We start from the raw sequence: 17312 nt of genomic DNA, 5'->3' as shown, positions 1-17312 counted from the left end.
TCCAATAAAAACAGATGTACTGCACATAACCTCCAGCAGGGGGCACTCCTGCATGTATAACTGCATTCATGTTTTCCTGGAGGCTTCAAACAGAAATATCCTCTGAGGAAACCTCTTCCTCTTGCTTTAGATTTATAGGCCTCTTATATGAAGATGATTTTTGAAGCTCATATCAGAAGTTTACTGATCCTGACCAGAAAGCAGAGTGGAAACCTGATTGTGTTAATTATAAGGTTAACTGGAGAACCTCCTCCCTCAGCAGAGATTCCAACACACATCCACCTCTGGCTGTAAATCACAGCTTTCAGCCTCCACACTCTGAGCTGGGGGTCCATAAACTTAGGAATCTACGGAGCTCCGTCCAGATGTTTCCTGGTCCTCTGCAGCAGATGTTGGGATGTAAATCATCAGGGACGTTCCCGCCCTCCTCCTCCTGTCTCTGCAGGTGAAGCATCTCCACCTGCTCCAGCATCTGAAAGTGGTCTTATTTTATCAGATAGGTACGAAAACCCTGATAACTTGGTCCTCAAAAACCTGTGAAGTCCTGCATTTAGTATAACTGCAGAAACTGTCAACTAAAACATTGTCATTTATTAAATAAATAACAAATAATTAGCTGTAAACTAACGAGGGCCGACAACTCTAACAATCCAATAAACATTTCTACCAAAAAGTAAAAACAGCTGTAATAAAAGCAATAAATAGGAAACAAATCAATATTTATTTGTCTGTCATTAATTTATCAGGTAAACCCAATTAAAATGTCTTTATTACATGTACAAAATAATTTCCACTTTATTTTCATCATGAAATCATTTAAACTCATCACAGCTCATTAAATAAAAGTAATATCTTAATTTAGAAATAATACAACAAACCAATCCGCTTGTTTCTAGCAGTATTAGCCCCGCCCACTGACTTTAAAAAATATAAATAATTAACTTCTAATAAATTAGGGAAGTATTAAATTGCTTATTAGAAATAATAGAAACATTTTAATTATTAAGGATAAATGTAGTGATTTATTTAGTGTATTTATTTAGTTGTATTAATTTGTTGATTAGTTGAATTTGGTACTCCATAAAAAAACTACTTCCTTCCAGTTAGATCATATAGATTTAAAATATATGAATTATAAATAAAATATGAATTTAAATCAAAAGATTTGCTGATTTTCACAGACGTTTACTCACTTTAAGAAAATATCTAATTAACAAAGAAAGTTAATATAAACAGGTTTAGTGTTTTAAAAACTGAAAAAAAGCTTTTATTTACATAACAATAACAGAATATTACAGTAAAATATTATCTGTAAGTGTTATTTCAAACCTATTCCATATATTTAACAAAGTTTTACTACATGTGCTGTTTTACCGATCTCCAGATTAAAAGTGTCTAAATTAATAATCTGTAATTAATTTAATAACTTTAATGGGATCATTATTGGCTGCAACTCCTTTCAGTTTTTTCTCAGTACCAGTTTTGGTCATTTGTTGGGTAAGAAATCAATGATTTACTCAGTCTTGAAATGTGGTTTTATGTCTTTAATAAGGAGGTTTCTTCCTGTTAAAAGGGAGTTTTTCCTCTCCACTGTCGCTACATGCATGCTCAGTATGAGGGATTGCTGCAAAGTCAACGCCAGTGACTGTCCACTGTCTCTACATGCTCATCCAGGAGGAGTGAATGCTGCAAGTCACTGACTGGATGCAATCTGCTGGGTTTTCTTAGATAGAAAAACTTTTTATCCAATTTGAATAAATAACTGAATCTGACTGAACTGTTCAATGGTTACGATTAATTGGAATGTATGAACTTGACTTTGTATCTGTATGACTGGATTGAATTAAAATTTTCTTGTAATGTGCCTTGGTACGACATGCTGTGAAAGTGGCGTTATATAAATAAACTGAATTGTCTTCCACGTTCTGCCATGAAACACCATTTCACCATTTCAGCGGTTTAAACTCAACCATTGTTGAGTTTAAACCGCATCATATAAGAACTCTGGTTGACATAAATGACCAGACAGAGACACTCGGAGCTGGTTTGGTGGGTGTGAGAAGCTCTGAGCTGGAATATTAAAAGATAAATGGTAAAGATCTTTTATAGATAAGAGAAAGTTAAAGAATTTAGTTTCTGGTTAGTCTCGGTTTGAAGGGAAGCATCGGTTCTGCTGATGAAGATTTCTCTCAGTTAAAGGTGACTATAACTTGACTTTAAGGCCTCTGATTGGTTGAGGTGCTTTGATTAACCAGTAAACCTTTCCCACTCTGCATTTAAGGTTTCCATCGTTAGTTACCATGGTAACGGATCTATTGCTTCTGCTTCATGTTCTGGTCGTTCTGGTTCCTGACCTGCCTTCAGGACCAAACCTAGAACCTTCTGTAAAAACTGCTGTAATGTCTACCAGCTGTCGCTTCGTTTCTTTTGTTCAGCACCTTCAGATCGACGTCCAGAAAGCTGCTACATCAATATTTGCCTGCTTGTTCTGATCTTCTGATGATCCCACATTCATCAGCGTCTGAGCAGAGATCATTTAATAACTTTCTGGTTTTGCCAACAAATTAAAAACGTGTGAGAAAGGATCTGATCAACCTTTATGCTCTGGAGGAATGAACAAACCAAACAAACAGCAGCTGACAGAAGATGAGTCCAAGGCTGCTGATCGTGGTTTTAAGACAACCTCAGGAGATGAAGGACGCCTCCAGTCTTGTTTCCAGTTTCAGTAGATCTACTCAAACCCATCAGCAGTCTAACGTTCAGGTCCAGCGTTAAAAATCAGCAGAATGGTCCTTTAAATGAGGCGACCTGAAGGTCTCTGATCACTCTGCTGATGATGTCATAGACACGCCCCTTGTCTCAGTGTGACATCATCGACCAGTATCTGTCCTCGTTGTCCAATCCTTCGCTCGGCCTTTAACAGTACCTGCACACGCATCATCATCATAATCATCATCAGCATGACCATTATCATCATCATTCTTATCATCAGAATCATTACCATGATCTTCATCATAAATATAATCAGAATCATCATCATCTCTATCATCGTCATCCTTTCTCACCAACTTCATCATCATCATCAGTCCTGATCTTACCATCAGACTCATCATCATCATCGCATAACTCACTTTGTCCACAGAATGTGTCTCCAAGGTAACCTGCGTCTGTCTCCACCCATGTCCACCTGTCCTGCTCCAGAGGGCGGAGCCATACCTGAGAGAGCCAAGAAGGAGCAAGCTTTTACCCAGCATTCTCCAGAAACAGCAGATATATTAGAGGTCAGAGGTTACAACAACTCTGGTACCTTTGGTCCCGTCCTTTTTTGCGGATGAACAGCTGCAGGACGCCTACATGGTGCCCTGTCAACCAATGGGAGAAGGAGAAACACATGTCGCCCTGATTCAGCAGAGGGACTATGTCAACGGCCAATCGGGCGCCTCGGTTGCTCCTTTGCCCCGCCTTTAGTTCAGGGACAGACAGGTACCGCCCACCTGAGACATAAAACATAATCATATCGGGTTGGATATTTTAAAACCTATAAACCCAAACTCTGCCAGGAGCTTCAGTGAAAGCGGTTAGCGGGACTCTAGCTAGCCCCGTGGTGTTGTTACCTGCAGGACTGTCCACAGCTTCCCAGTGCAGATCTCCCTCTCTGTCTGATATCCAGTCACAGAGGCCACGATCAAAGCTGCAGTGGAGATCACCGAACTCTACAGAAAACAAACAGATCTGTAGTTTAGCCCTTCTGTTCACTGGTCTGAACTTTCAGAAAACAGGCCACAGGGTTTGTACAACCAAACATTAAACATCCCTTAAACGTTTTCTGCTCTTTCTTCTAATAATGTCAAAGAGTTAAAGTCCAAATGTATTATACTACTAGAAATGACAGAGTTATGGTCCTTTGGGGGGGGGGGCATTACCCTACTAAGAGATCCAAAGGCGACCTTGGTTCAGCTGAAACACTTTTTTTTAAATGTCCCGGTATTACTTTTCCACATGTTCATCCTTTGCTCTACAGCAGACCCATCAGAGGGTTTAATCTAATCTGACCAATTCAAACAGGTCCAGTTAAAGTCCCAGAAGAGTTTAGAAAACTCCTCATGGTTACATTTGCCAACAACCAGTTGGCCTGTAGATATCATCTAATGGCTGTTATGGAGCTGTGGTGACCCCAAGATGCATGCCCACCTGCAGTATGCTAGCAGTGGACTGCAGGTGAGACCTTCGCCATCCTCCCCTCTCTGAACATGGGTCATCATCCAGTCTTGTTTTTCACAGCTCCAGTTATTTCATTTAGGGCTCCTAATGGAGATTTCCATGGTCTGGGTTAGGAGATATTTTCATGTTTTCTCGTTTTTCCCATATTTATATATATTTTTTTCTGCTCTCGGTGGAGGTGGACGCTTTTTCTCTGTCTCCCGCACCCCTCCCATATCTGCCCTGCTTCAGCTGTGTGCCTTGTCTTTTTTTGGAGCCTCTTTTTGCATATCTTCAAAATTATTCCAAAATATGGATTTGGTCAGCTGGTCTCTCAATGCAATTGATCAAATTTTCTCGAGGAGAAGACAGGGTGAAGGAGAACCCAACTTGTCCGGACTGGACGTTTTTCTCTGGATACACGATGGACTCCTGGCAGAAGTGGAGGATTGTGTGTCTGGCGATAATGTCAGTCGAGGATGTGGAAGATATGTATATAATTGGATGTTTGATATCAGGATTTCTGCTTTTTGGAGTCAGCGGTTACCTGGCATATCGAGAAATTCGGAGAATGTCAGCAGCTGTTCTGGCCATTATGAGGCTGCCTGGCATGTATGATGGGATCTTCAGGGCGATCAGCACTCAGACTGAGATGTTACGTGAGCTGAATCGCAGACTGGATGTGATCCTTACACAGGATCGCAGGCAGGTTGCGGTTCCTGGACTCAGGGGTGAAATGGGATAAATCTTGGAGAAAGTTGTTCGCTCGGATCTGGCAGAAAGACCAGGAATTTGGCTGTTTGGATTCGCCTTTGAGAAGCACCAGCGAGACTCTCAAGGCTGACTGAAAATTAAGAGTCAGCCTAACCCAAATAATTATTGTTTTTCTGAATCTGGCTCCCCTGCACGGCCTTGATGGCTGGCTATCTTCAACTTCTCCTGGAAGTTATGTAAACATGGCGCTGTGCTCCTTCTGCCTCCTCCCTTCCCTGAGGACATCTGTGGACCTGCTCAGAACTTGGCCGGTTGATGAACATTCCAACGAACCATCAAGGACAATGGCCTCTGGGACAGTGCTTCATGGACTCACTTGCACACACTCACATGCTCAAGATAAATATATGCACCCTTCACACCACCTTCACCGTTCCCGGCATGATGTTGCTTTGCATACGTGTTGCTTCTTTGTGCTGAGGTTTTTTAATCTCAAACTGTATCCTGCTAAGGATAAAGTGTGAAATATGATTTTTTTTCCCCCTCTACTTACCTAATGTGGTCTCTTTTCTCATCTAGCAAGGGCAGCGCCTGTGAGTGGGCAGCAAAGCCTCGGTGACCCGTCCCCCCTTGTCTTGTGTCATGATGTATGTTTGGATGGGTTGTACTGGAATTCTAATTTCCCCTCGGGGATCAAAAAAGTATCTTTGAATTGAATTGAATTTGAATTTTGAAGAGTACATACGCAAAATATCCTTAAACCATAGAACCATAGTGAAACTGGATCTCAGGGGTTACATGTTTAAAAGTAGGTAGATCAACTTAAAAAATATAAATTTAAAAATCCTTAATTTACTTTTATTCTCCAGGAATTTTTGCACGGGCCAGAAATATCTTGCAATTAAAAATATTTCTCATCTCGACCAAAGTTTGGATTTGTTTTTATAGAGAAATCCTTTTAAGATTATGCAGCCGGATTAAAATTGGATTTGTTTCAGGGTTTTTTACCAGATTTGCACATAAATATGAATATTTCTGTAATCGTCTTCACATCAGCGATAAGAAAACATGTTGGATATGTTTTCACAGCTCTGATCTTCTCGTTAGGCCCACACGGTGTTAGAAATCATTCTGGTCACTATCATCTACGTCAGGTGTGACCAGACAGACTCCATCCAATCAGCTGAATATATCACTAGCAAGCAAAGTGTGACCTCCTGACACCTGGGCTACAATAGACCGTAAATACTTCATGTCAAGTGGAGATATTTATTCTGTACATACTGGTATTGAGATGATGATATATTTGCAACATATTGTCCAGCTCCAGTTCTACCATTTAGTAAAGACTGCAGCTCATAAAGCTCTTTCCAACCTCAGAGTCTGGACTCTGTGTTTCCTGTAGGGCTGTGACACATGAAGCCATTTATGTTGCACCTGTCTCTATTGCGCCCCCTACTGCTTACTCTGCTGCACAGCAGGGGCTGCAGATGAATGAAACTCCACTTGATGGGGGCAGATTTTCTCATTTGCAGAGACACGACTTTGATAAATATCAGCATCACGTACCAGGATTGTCCCCAGCGTCCTCGGCTGTGTTTCCCAGCTCGATCTCAAACTCCCAGACGTGGTTGTGTCCGGGCTGCCGAGGTACTGAAGAACAAGAATAAACCCAACAATTAGTATCGAATGGTTTCTCTGTTTGCTTTGTGTAATTACCTACTATTAACTACAGCATATCTGACGAGTTAATAGCTTGTTATTCATTTAAATCACAGCAAACTGCTGTTTAATTTCCTTATCAGCCTATAAAGGGGTGCAATGTTTCCTCACTTTGGACGTCCCCTCTCTGTCTCTGCGTCACGTCCTTGTTGATTCTGTTGTTCAGCGTGGTTGTCACCAAGGTGGTGGGTAGCATTGTGGTTGCTGTGGCAACCACAGGTGCAGTAGTGGGTGGAGCAGGGGGAGGAGGAGGTGTAGTCAGGGCTGTGGTGGAAGCCTCAGGTGTGGGCGTGGTCTGAGCAGTGGTTGCTGGGACAGTGGGAGGAGTTGTAGTGACAGTTGTGGCAGGCAGTGTGGTTAGTGTTTTTGTCGTCATAGCAACAGTAGAGGTAGCTGTCCAGGTTGTTGCTATGATAGTCGTCGTCAAGGCAACAGTTGTTGGATAAGCTGTAGATGAAACAGTGGTGGAAGTAGCGGTGAGAGTGGTTGAAGTTCTGGTTGTCGGTATGGTTGTAGGTATGGTGGTAGGTGTGGTTGTAGTGGTTATAGTAGTTGTAGGTTTGGTTGTAGATGTAGTAGCAGTCGTGGAGGTTGTGGCAGTGGTGGTGATGGGAGTTGTAGTTCTGGGTCTGTGCGGCTCTAAAATCACTTTGAGGATCCCTGGAGAAGAAGAAAACCAACCTGTGAGTACGGATCTTCGTTGTTGTTTATTATTTATCTGTAAAAATGAATCATCATATTCAGGATTCATCATCCTGTGATAATGGTGATGAACTCTGATGGCTGAAAACTCTTAAATCTGATCGTTTGGTTCTGTTCAGCAGCCCAATGACACTACCTGATGTAACTGCTGTATAAAGTAGCCTATATGATTATAGGTTTTATTCTTAGAGGAACGTGTCTGGGTCCGATTTCTCCCCAAAATGACTGCGGAGAATTTTTAATACCTTTTTATCACTTCTATCCTCACTGTGAGAAATATTACAAAACAAGAAAAACTTCCAGGCCGAACCGGACCTCCCTCCAGAGGTACCAAGGTGTTAGCAGCAGATTCTTTAGGTCCTTTAAACTGAGAGGTGGAACCATCATGGATCTGATCTGTTGGTCTAGCACATTATAATTGTTTCTACTGCCCGTTCCTCTGGAATAAAGTACCAAATGACTTCCCAAACAGCAGGTTTTGATCAGAGATTTATACTCTAACTCCAGGTTTTAAGGTGTCAGAAAACAATCGGACCTATAGATGAGTTGGGTTCTTGTTTGATGAGGATGTGTTGTTACCTTTGCAGCTTCCGTCTTTACACCTGCACTTTGGAGAAGAAGCGTTGAGGGAGCAGAACGGCCGAGTGTCCTTATCTGGTGAGAAACAGAGGAACCATCGCCGACCCGGTTACTTTATGACATTATTATATCTATGTTCTAATAAATAAATAACTCTGCTTACAGGAATAAGCATGAACACATTTATATATGCGTTAAAAACTGCTGTTTTGGATCATTATTATTATCAGGTTTTACAGCAAATTATTTATATTTATCCAAAAAAACTAAGATAAGTTTGACAATAAGATAATTTTCATGAAACCATCCTGGGCAGAACCAGTTAAAGCTGCTTTAAATGGGTCGGCAGAGCTCACAGAGTTAAGGAAAAAACATTAAAATCTGAATCTGTGACCAAACAATTTTTCACCTGCCGGATATGAGATGTAAGAACATGTGTTTCCTCTGGGCTGAGTTTCCATTAGAACCTGTTTTATCTCATTTCTTCTAAATGGAAAAGCCTGGAGATGAAAATATAAAACTTTTGGTCTAGAAAAGTTCCCAAATCAAAGATCCTCTACGTCCGACAGGATGATTACTAACTGCACGTATTCAGAAATGTTTCTGACCTTCAGTTTCCAGGTTTCCAGGTGTTTTCAGGTAGAACGGAGAAGATTCAGACCTAAATAAAACTGGATCTTCTAATGAACGAACATGTCTCTGGGTTGTTTACTTCATACATTTATGATTTTTACTTCATTTGCTCCTAACTTATTGTTTTTACAAATATTTCTAACTGTTGCAGAGATGTTTCAGTGATGCTTCTGTGGTTTGGAGTCTGGAGAAGATAAATGAGTCAGAATCTGTTTCTGTTTGGTTTTTCCTTGTGGATAAAATAACTTGGATCAGATGTTTGACCTCAGGAGATTCCCAGTATGGAAACTGGTCTATCCCAGTACGGACAGTGGAATATCCCAGTATGGAAACTGGCCTATCCCAGTACGGACAGTGGAATACCCTCTGTGGAAACTGGTCTATCCCAGTACGGACAGTGGAATATCCCTGTATGGAAACTGGCCTATCCCAGTACGGACAGTGGAATATCCCTGTATGGAAACTGGTCTATCCCAGTACGGACAGTGGAATATCCCTGTATGGAAACTGGCCTATCCCAGTACGGACAGTGGAATATCCCTGTATGGAAACTGGCCTATCCCAGTACGGACAGTGGAATATCCCTGTATGGAAACTGGCCTATCCCAGTACGGACAGTGGAATATCCCTGTATGGAAACTGGCCTATCCCAGTACGGACAGTGGAATACCCCAGTATGGAAACTGGTCTATCCCAGTACGGACAGTGGAATACCCTCTGTGGAAACTGGCCTATCCCAGTACGGACAGTGGAATACCCTCTGTGGAAGAAAAATAATGATTTTTGAAGGTTCTGGAAGCTTCTGTAATTGTCTCTCTGAATCGATCGTTGAACCGCTACCAGCAGCAGCTCCAGCTGCAGGTCTGGGAGGTTTTCTCCACCAGTTTTGGATCTACAGACTCAGAGTTTTCTTCTTTGGAAAAAAGCTTGAGCTTAGTCAGACAAGATGAAGAACATCTGTGAATGTTAAATTTCAATTCTTGCCATAGATTTAGGTGAGAACTTTGACTAGGCCACTCAAACCCATTAGTACGCTTTGATCTAAACCATCTATTGTATGCTGCTGGAAAGTGAACCTCCACCCCAGTCTCCAGCCTTCTGCAGCCTCTAACACGTTTTCTTCCAGGGTTTTCCTGGATTTAGCTCCATCCATCTTCCCATCAACTCTGACCAGCTTCCCTGTCCCTGGTGAAGAACAGCATCCCCACACAGAACTAATCAGGTGACTTCTGAGGACCCACTGAAGATTTCAGAGTTTTACTTGTGATTGTAGAAAGTGGAAACACTCAAGGGGCACTGAAATTTTTAAAGGGCTCTGCATGGATGGACGCAGTTGCCTCCAGAATAAAGACCTGCAGACCCAAACCTGGATCCTGACACCTTTATACAAACTCAGGCTCACCGATGCAGGCGTAGCGCCCGTTGATGTACGTCAGCTTGAAGCCCAGGTGACATTTACAGAAGAAGCTCCCGAACGTGTTGAAGCACTTCCTGTGACGAGGACACATGACTCCGCCCAGCGCACACTCGTCTATGTCTGCAGAGAGGCAACGCAGCAATGTTGAAGCAACAAGAGGCAACATCTAATCAGCTCTGAATCACAGACTGACCGACACAGGAGCGTCTGTCTGGGCCCAGACGTAACCCTGGAGACGGACAGGTACACCGCACCTCGCCCTTCATCACCTCGCAGCCGTACTGACAGTTGGCATGGTAACAGGTCCGTACATCTAGAAGTACACCAAGATATGAAACCTTAAACTGGGGGCCAGCTATGAGGATGAAATTCTGCAACAGGAGGAAAAACAAGGAAATATGGACGAATTTCTCACTCCTGCAGCTGCCGTCCGGCTGCAGAGCGTATCCGTCCAGACAGTAACACTTGTAGCTGCCCGGCGTGTTCATGCAGCGGTGCTTACAAGGCCGAGGCTTCACACCGCATTCGTTCAGGTCTGCAACACACACACACACACAGAGGAGAGAGGTCAGGGGTCAAACATTAACCTGAGAGCTCGTCTTCTTCTCTTTTTTCATCCCTCACGTCAGTTTGTTGGATTAACCTCTGACCTCCAGCCCTGTTGTTGACCAGGAGTGCTGTAAATGTGTATCTGCGTGTGTTACTATTGTTGTGGGGACTTTAACGTGCATACGGAGCAAAAAAACAGAAAGCAGAGCTGGGAGATGTTTGTTGAGTCTACAGACGGCTCTCAGTTCTGGCTCATCCGTCAGGGTCTTCATCAGGAAGACGGTTAAACCGGGGAATGCATTGTGTCCCTGAGGGTCCTTACAAACATCAGTGTTATGTTACACACTGCTGGTGTGTGTGTTTGAAGCCAAACGTTGTTTAAAGTCAGGATGTGAGTCACATTGAAGCCTCTAATCAGCAGATCGTGTGGGTTTTGTGTGTATCTGTCGGTGGAGTGTGTGTATCAGAGCTGATCTAAGTTTAGAGAGGCACTAGAGGGGCTGTGTGTGTCTGTGTGTGTGTGTGTTTTGGGGGAGTGCGGGTAAGACACGCCCTTACAGGTCAAACAGGCATTAAAGGAATGCGTCTGTCTCCTCGCATGACGGTAAATTAAGCTTTTCTAAGAACCGGCAGCGTTCCTCAGTCAGCAGCAGGTGAACAGGTCTCACTTCTGGATCAGTTCAGTTCTGGATCATCTGGATCAGTTCGGTCCAGATGTCCGGAGAAGGTCCCACTCCTCCACTTCTATGTGGATGCTTGTGGTTACCTTGGTTACAGGCTTTGCCGGTGTATCCTGGGTGACATTTGCATTTGTCGGGTCCCACGCAGTCTCCGTGTTTACAGCCCTGCTGACAGTCAGCTACACACACACACACACACACACACAGAAGGTGTTAATGTACATGTGACAGGTTAACAATGTATGAACATGTCAAAACGGCTGACTCTGGATCAGTTTTCAGTGCAGCGTCTTATCTTCCTGGAAGCTGTTCATGTTGTCCATGTTTTAGCTCATTAACAGCAAAACCCAGATTCCAGAATGATCCTTTAGGCTCATTCCTGGGCCTCCAAGCAGCCGCTGGCTTCACATAAATAATCCATCAGACAACATGTGGTCTGTTTGGGTTGGTGTTGACAGACAGTCTCCCTTGTTCCATCACATTTCTCTACCACACAGCCAGACGTTCTCGTTATCTCAGAAGGTGGTCGTGACTGAACGGTCCTCCAGGCTTTCAGAGTTTTACTTCAGATTTTAGCTTCTTCGCTTATTTTTAGCTTAAATAATAATGTTGTCTTCCCAATATCAGTGTGTGCAAAACTGCAAACGCAAGTGAAAATTAGGATGCAGCAGTTGGTGGAACACCATGGCCAGTTGGACGGACTCTAACTGTCCTCACCTGATGTGTGTTTTCTGTGGCTGAGGCACCGGAGCTCAGGGTGGGTGGAGCGGACATTTTTTAATGTTAAAGACAGAAAAGAATCAGAATATTGTCAGATGATTTGAAATGATTTCATTATTGCAATTTTCAGCCATAGCATTGCAATTTCTTTTCCTGAAATCCTGCAGCCCTACTTAGAACATCGCAACCTGAGTGATAACTACAAGTCTTTTCTTAAAGGGACAGAAAAAAATGCAGCAAAAATCTGAAATAAAATCTGGAAGATGCATCAGGTGTCAGCTGATCGCCCACTCAGACGTTTTCAGTCAACAGCTGTTTGGGAATCACATGGTTGAAGCTAAAATCCAGTTTTATGAGAGTCAAAGTGTGTTATCTTGTTTTAATGCTATCCCAAGTGTCTAATATTGCTTTGTAATCATGATCCCTCTGAGCTTGATCTTCAAAAAGTCAAACATTATGCAGATGACACTCAGATCTACCTAATCTGAAGCTGTAGCTAAAACTATGTGTGGGTCGCTGTGGTCCAGCTGAACCAGACGTTGTATGGATTTTTGAGTTTTCATATATCTGTGACTTAATCTGGCTTTTACTGCAGGATGCCAGTTTTTGGTCATCTGAGATTTTACCTACTAAGGAGGAAAGCACATCCAAACTCACTTTTTAATTCATCAGTTCAAAAGTTAAATGTAACAAACATTGACTACAAAATGAAAAATGTGCTGCAGGCTTCTGGAAAGAGGATAAATTGGAGTCCAACAGAAAATGAAGGGATTACAAGATTATCCCCATTTATGCACCAAGATTTACGTCCCTGACCTTTATCTGATTTTTATTAAAGTTAAAAATGAGGAGCAATGACCAGGGTGTTTGCTGATAGGTTTGCAAACCAAAAAAAAAAAACAAAAGTATATCAGAGTTTTTATTAAATGAGCAGGAAAAAGCAGGATTAGACGTGCGGATCACTGATCAGAGTCGATTGAGGGAAAACTGGATGATTTTAATCTCTGGTCCATAGACTGGTGTGTTTCTACTTCCAAGGCCTGTGAAGGTGGAAATCTGTTGGGCCGAACATAGAGTGGTGCCTTTAGATCCTCCTGGATGGATGTAGCCAGTTTTGAGTCTGACAAAGAAATGTGGGGTAAAGAAGAATCTTTACTTTTACTACTTTATTTTTTACTAAAAGAGAAATATTTTATTTAATCAAATTTAGGCTTTTATTCACGGGTCAGATCCTTTAACTTCTTTAATTAGGAGGATCATCCACACCTTTATCAGAACCCAACATTTTTGTCTTTGCATGTTGGTGTTAGTTAGGGTGGCCGGTGCTGCAGCTCTTTATTGTTTGCTGCACTGACTCCATGTTTAAAGTTTTATTGTTGACCTTTCAAGCCTTTAATGGACCGTCTCTTTAGGACCTTTGTGACCTTCTAAGACCTTGTGTGGCCTCCAGATCACTAAATAGAGGACCATGAGGTCCAGGTAGGTACACAGATGATTGGACCTTTGCAGTGGTTACTGAACTGAATATCTGACCCAGTCTGCGTTCACATTAATCTTAAGACAATCAGTGTGTTATTGCTTTTCTGAATTTATTTCATTTTCTTTTAGACAATTTAATTTATTTCTTAGCAATGTCAGGCACACCACTTAATGCTCATTGCTTTATAAATAAATCCACCTGCTTTACGCACTAACAATCCCATTTCAGACTGGTTTATGGCTATCGTGTCTGTTATGTGCAAACACAACACTCGTTTATCTCTTCAGTTTAGGAACCTTTTTATGCCTGAATGATTCATAAAAGTTAAGTTGCCTAGTAGACAAGATGGCCCGGGAATGGACTAAAGCAGAGTAAAAAAGCAGCCAAAGACCTTCAGAAATCCTGCATTAACTGATGATGAAGAACACTTTAGAGCCTTATAAGAAGGTCTGGCTTCTTGAAAGAGAAATATACAGAATTTATGGGGTGGATCAGGACGCTTTCAACAGGGCTGTAAATCCTCAGAGCCTCATATTATGGTGTCATATTGTGAGATTAAATGAGGAGCATAAAACCCTGGGAGAGATCGTCAGGGATGAGAACTTTACAAGATTTCTAATAAAACCAGTGGGGACAGTTATAATAAACTTCAGCGTGTTATCTTGCCCTCACGTTGACACCGTCCCCAGTCCATCCGTCTCCAGCCCCAGCAGCACTCCACGCTGTTACCATAGCGACAGAGACCGTCAGACAACACCGCCTGGTCTGTCCAGCTGCAAACACAGAGACACAACTAATAATGAGTATGTTTGTGTGTCCTTCTAGGGGCCATTTTTTACTGCAGCTGGATTATTAAAACACAAACAAACAAGCTGAGATTCAGTCATTTCCTGTCTGTGACAAACATGCAGAGATTTCTGCAGGGTGGGCTCTGACTTCTGGTAATAGCTTTGCAGAGCTGTCCTGTCCTGCTTGGCTGCAGGAAGCTCTGAGTGTTTGGTTAATGTCAGTTCTGCTAGTCGAGACCGGCAGAGGAGCATCTTGACATCTCCTGTTTCCTCGAGCCTGTCTCAACATGAATTATAGGAGCCAGAGACGAGGGGAGGGAGGGTGGCGTCGCCCTCGTTTTACACTCCCTCTGCATACTTTCCATCCCCTGTCACACCTCAGCAATTCCTCAGCTTCTTACCCTCAAGTTGTTTAGTTTCCTTCTTTTAGTTTGAGATTAGCTCTTACATTGCTCTGCAAAAGTGATCATAGTTTTAGATTTTCTTTTATAACAACCACAAAATTCAAAGCATTTCAGCGGGATGTTATTTCACTGAACAACATAAAGTAGTGCATAATTATGGAGTGGAAGGAAAACAATGCAGGATTGCCTTTTTTGTTGTACAATAAAAACCCATGCACACACACACACACACACACACACACACAACTGCAAAACCAGAGGTTCCATTAGCACTTTGCCACAAGCCACGTGGAAGAAGATGTTCTGGTTAAATGAGATCAAAACTTCACTTTTTGCTCTACATACAAAATACTAAATGTAGCAGAGATCTAACATGATGAACACACTGCTGCATGTTGGAACATGGTGGTGGCAGCATCATGATATGGGAAGTTATCTGTGAGAATGGCCCAGTCAGAGTCCAGACCTAAAGAAGAATCTGTGGTAAGAAATGTTCACAGACGCACCAAACTGAGCTTGACCTTTTTTGCGATCAAGAATGAACACTTTTCAGATATTTATTTATAGGAATATAGTAAAGTATTCATAATATTTCTCATATCTCATAATCATGTTGTACTTTGTGTTGATTTGTCACATAAAATCTCAGGAAAACACATTCAAGTTTGCGGTTCCAAACATTTTGGCATTTTTGTGCAACTATATTAGACTCACAACATGGAAGAAAATGTTACTAAAGTCAGGTATACTACAGAGATGCAATAAAACTTCACATCAAGAATTACTGGTTATTTAAAGAACTTTATGATCCCGTTAATATTGCATATATCATTTAATTATAAGGCTGTGTTTAAATGAATCTGATCTATCTGGATAATTATATTAATATATCAATTAAAATCAATATATCTACGTTCAAATGATAAAACTCCAAGTAAGGACAAAAAATGACCCACCTGTCAAGGTCCAAACTCTGTCCCTGGATCAAGATCCAGAACCAGGACAGAAGAACCAGGATCAGCATCCTCCTTCCTGTGGTCGGAGATCAGGGAGGTTTTCCAGACTTAATCCCAGTTTTCCCTGAGTCCCTTCAGCAGATGCGGCAGGATGAGTAAATCAGAATAAAGTCCAGTTTTCAGACATGCTGTGGGTTAGAAAGCGGCCCATGAAGGTTTGCTGGGTCAGATAAAACCTCCTCCTCAGTCACCGAGCCGTTCAAGCCCGCAACACACCCAGTTTAACCATTAAAACCAGTTAGAAAGCAGCAGCATTCCTCCTCCTCCAGATCCTCTCTGTCTGCTGAGCGCGCGCACCGCAGAGCAGCGTGTCCTCGCGCCGCCTGTGATTGGTCGGTTAGTGGTCGCGGTGAGAGTCGCGTGCCGGCTGCATTTAAACAAAGGCTCGGGTTCGTGTTTGTTGTTTCCTCAACCGGAACCAGGAAACCCGAACCCCACAGAGGTCGGTACCGGCAACCTTAGAACCATCAGAACTCACTGACATGAGGTTCTTACTCTGCCTCAGGCCACAGAACATTCTGAGCAGCTTTAGAACCACGATCTGCTCTGTAATTATGTTCTGGATGAACCAACACGGAGCAGAACCTTTGATCCATTCTTCACAGGTGTTCCTTATGGGGCCCAGATGTGCTTTAAACTTTAAAGGTCTTAATCAACAAGTGTTCTGGAGCTCTTTTACAGGACAAAAAGTTCTAATTAAAATCTATAGAATCATTTCTCTCGAACCTCAGAGTCAGATTTAGATCCAGTTACATGCAGTTTAATCCGAATTACAAATGAAAACAGTCATTTCACTCCATTGCTTCGAGGGATGGGAGAAAGAATGTGGCAACAGTGGAAAGGAACAACTCACTTTAAACAGGAGACATCTCCAGCAGAACCAGAACCAGCCTTAGTGTGAACAAGTCAAACTGGTTGAAAGGACACAGATGCAGTGGGCTAGGGGTACTTCTATGAAAAATAAATACAAATAGAGTGCAGAATTACTGGACCAGGAGTACTTTCCATGGGGACGGAAAAAAAAAAGAGTCTAATTTAGGATTAATTTAATGAATAAAAAGAACCTTAGCCATTGTTGTATCTAACAGACCCAGAGTTTCTAAGAGGACTTTCTTATGTGCTGTATTTCATTTATTAGTACAGAAAATGTTTCTGTTTTTGCTTCAAAAATGTCCAAAATAAAAAAAAAAAGAATTGGTAAATACACCACAGAAAGTTTCCATAAAACAAGAAAGGGTAAATCTTTAAAACCTGCACAGTTTTTTATCAAAGAATCAAAATATTTTCTTTAAAGCTTTTTTAACTAATAAATCTCAGCCATTTTGATGTTTTAAACTGAGATTATTCAACAGCTGCTGAAACAGGACAACAAATGCAGTGGCGCCACCAAGAGGGGCCAAAGGGGGGAACTTACTGACCCCTCTGCAGGCACTCTTCAGCCAGACATTATGTCTTGTATTTTTTATAAATATAAATTAAAGCCAGGGAAGTTCCTACCTCCAGTTATTTGCTGTTATTTTTATCCCTACTGGCACACCGCTCCTCATCACTCGTTCCCGGTCCAGTCCAGCCAAACCCACGCATGTATATGTGAGAACGACATAATAAACCTCCTGATTTCTGTTCTTCATCACTTTATGTTTAGGTGTTTCTCCCTGTCAGCAACCCCCACCAGGCCAACCCAGGGAAAACAAAGACAAAGCATCCC

At 42.1% G+C, this 17312-nt stretch overlaps 1 protein-coding gene across 2 annotated transcripts; it reads right to left on the bottom strand.

The window, feature by feature from the left end:
- Positions 1-2580: 2580 nt before the first annotated feature.
- On the bottom strand, positions 2581-15886 carry LOC124881304 (nephronectin-like). Of its 2 annotated transcripts, XM_047386855.1 has the most exons (13): positions 15545-15885; positions 14069-14169; positions 11283-11375; positions 10383-10502; positions 10161-10280; positions 9953-10087; positions 7918-7992; positions 6748-7296; positions 6484-6567; positions 3615-3713; positions 3308-3494; positions 3132-3216; positions 2581-2926 (listed from the first exon to the last, which is right to left on the bottom strand). In XM_047386855.1, exons 1-13 carry the CDS (start codon positions 15610-15612, stop codon positions 2840-2842), a joined length of 1803 nt encoding a protein of 600 aa, XP_047242811.1. In that variant the 5' UTR covers positions 15613-15885; the 3' UTR covers positions 2581-2839. The 2 variants fall into 2 exon arrangements, with proteins under 2 accessions (XP_047242811.1, XP_047242812.1); XM_047386856.1 differs by lacking the exon at positions 11283-11375 and having other exon boundaries at positions 15545-15886.
- Positions 15887-17312: the final 1426 nt, after the last annotated feature.

The sequence above is a fragment of the Girardinichthys multiradiatus genome, chromosome 14, assembly GCF_021462225.1.
Source record: "Girardinichthys multiradiatus isolate DD_20200921_A chromosome 14, DD_fGirMul_XY1, whole genome shotgun sequence".
Lineage (NCBI taxonomy): Eukaryota > Metazoa > Chordata > Actinopteri > Cyprinodontiformes > Goodeidae > Girardinichthys > Girardinichthys multiradiatus.
This window is presented reverse-complemented; position numbering and strand designations above follow the sequence as displayed.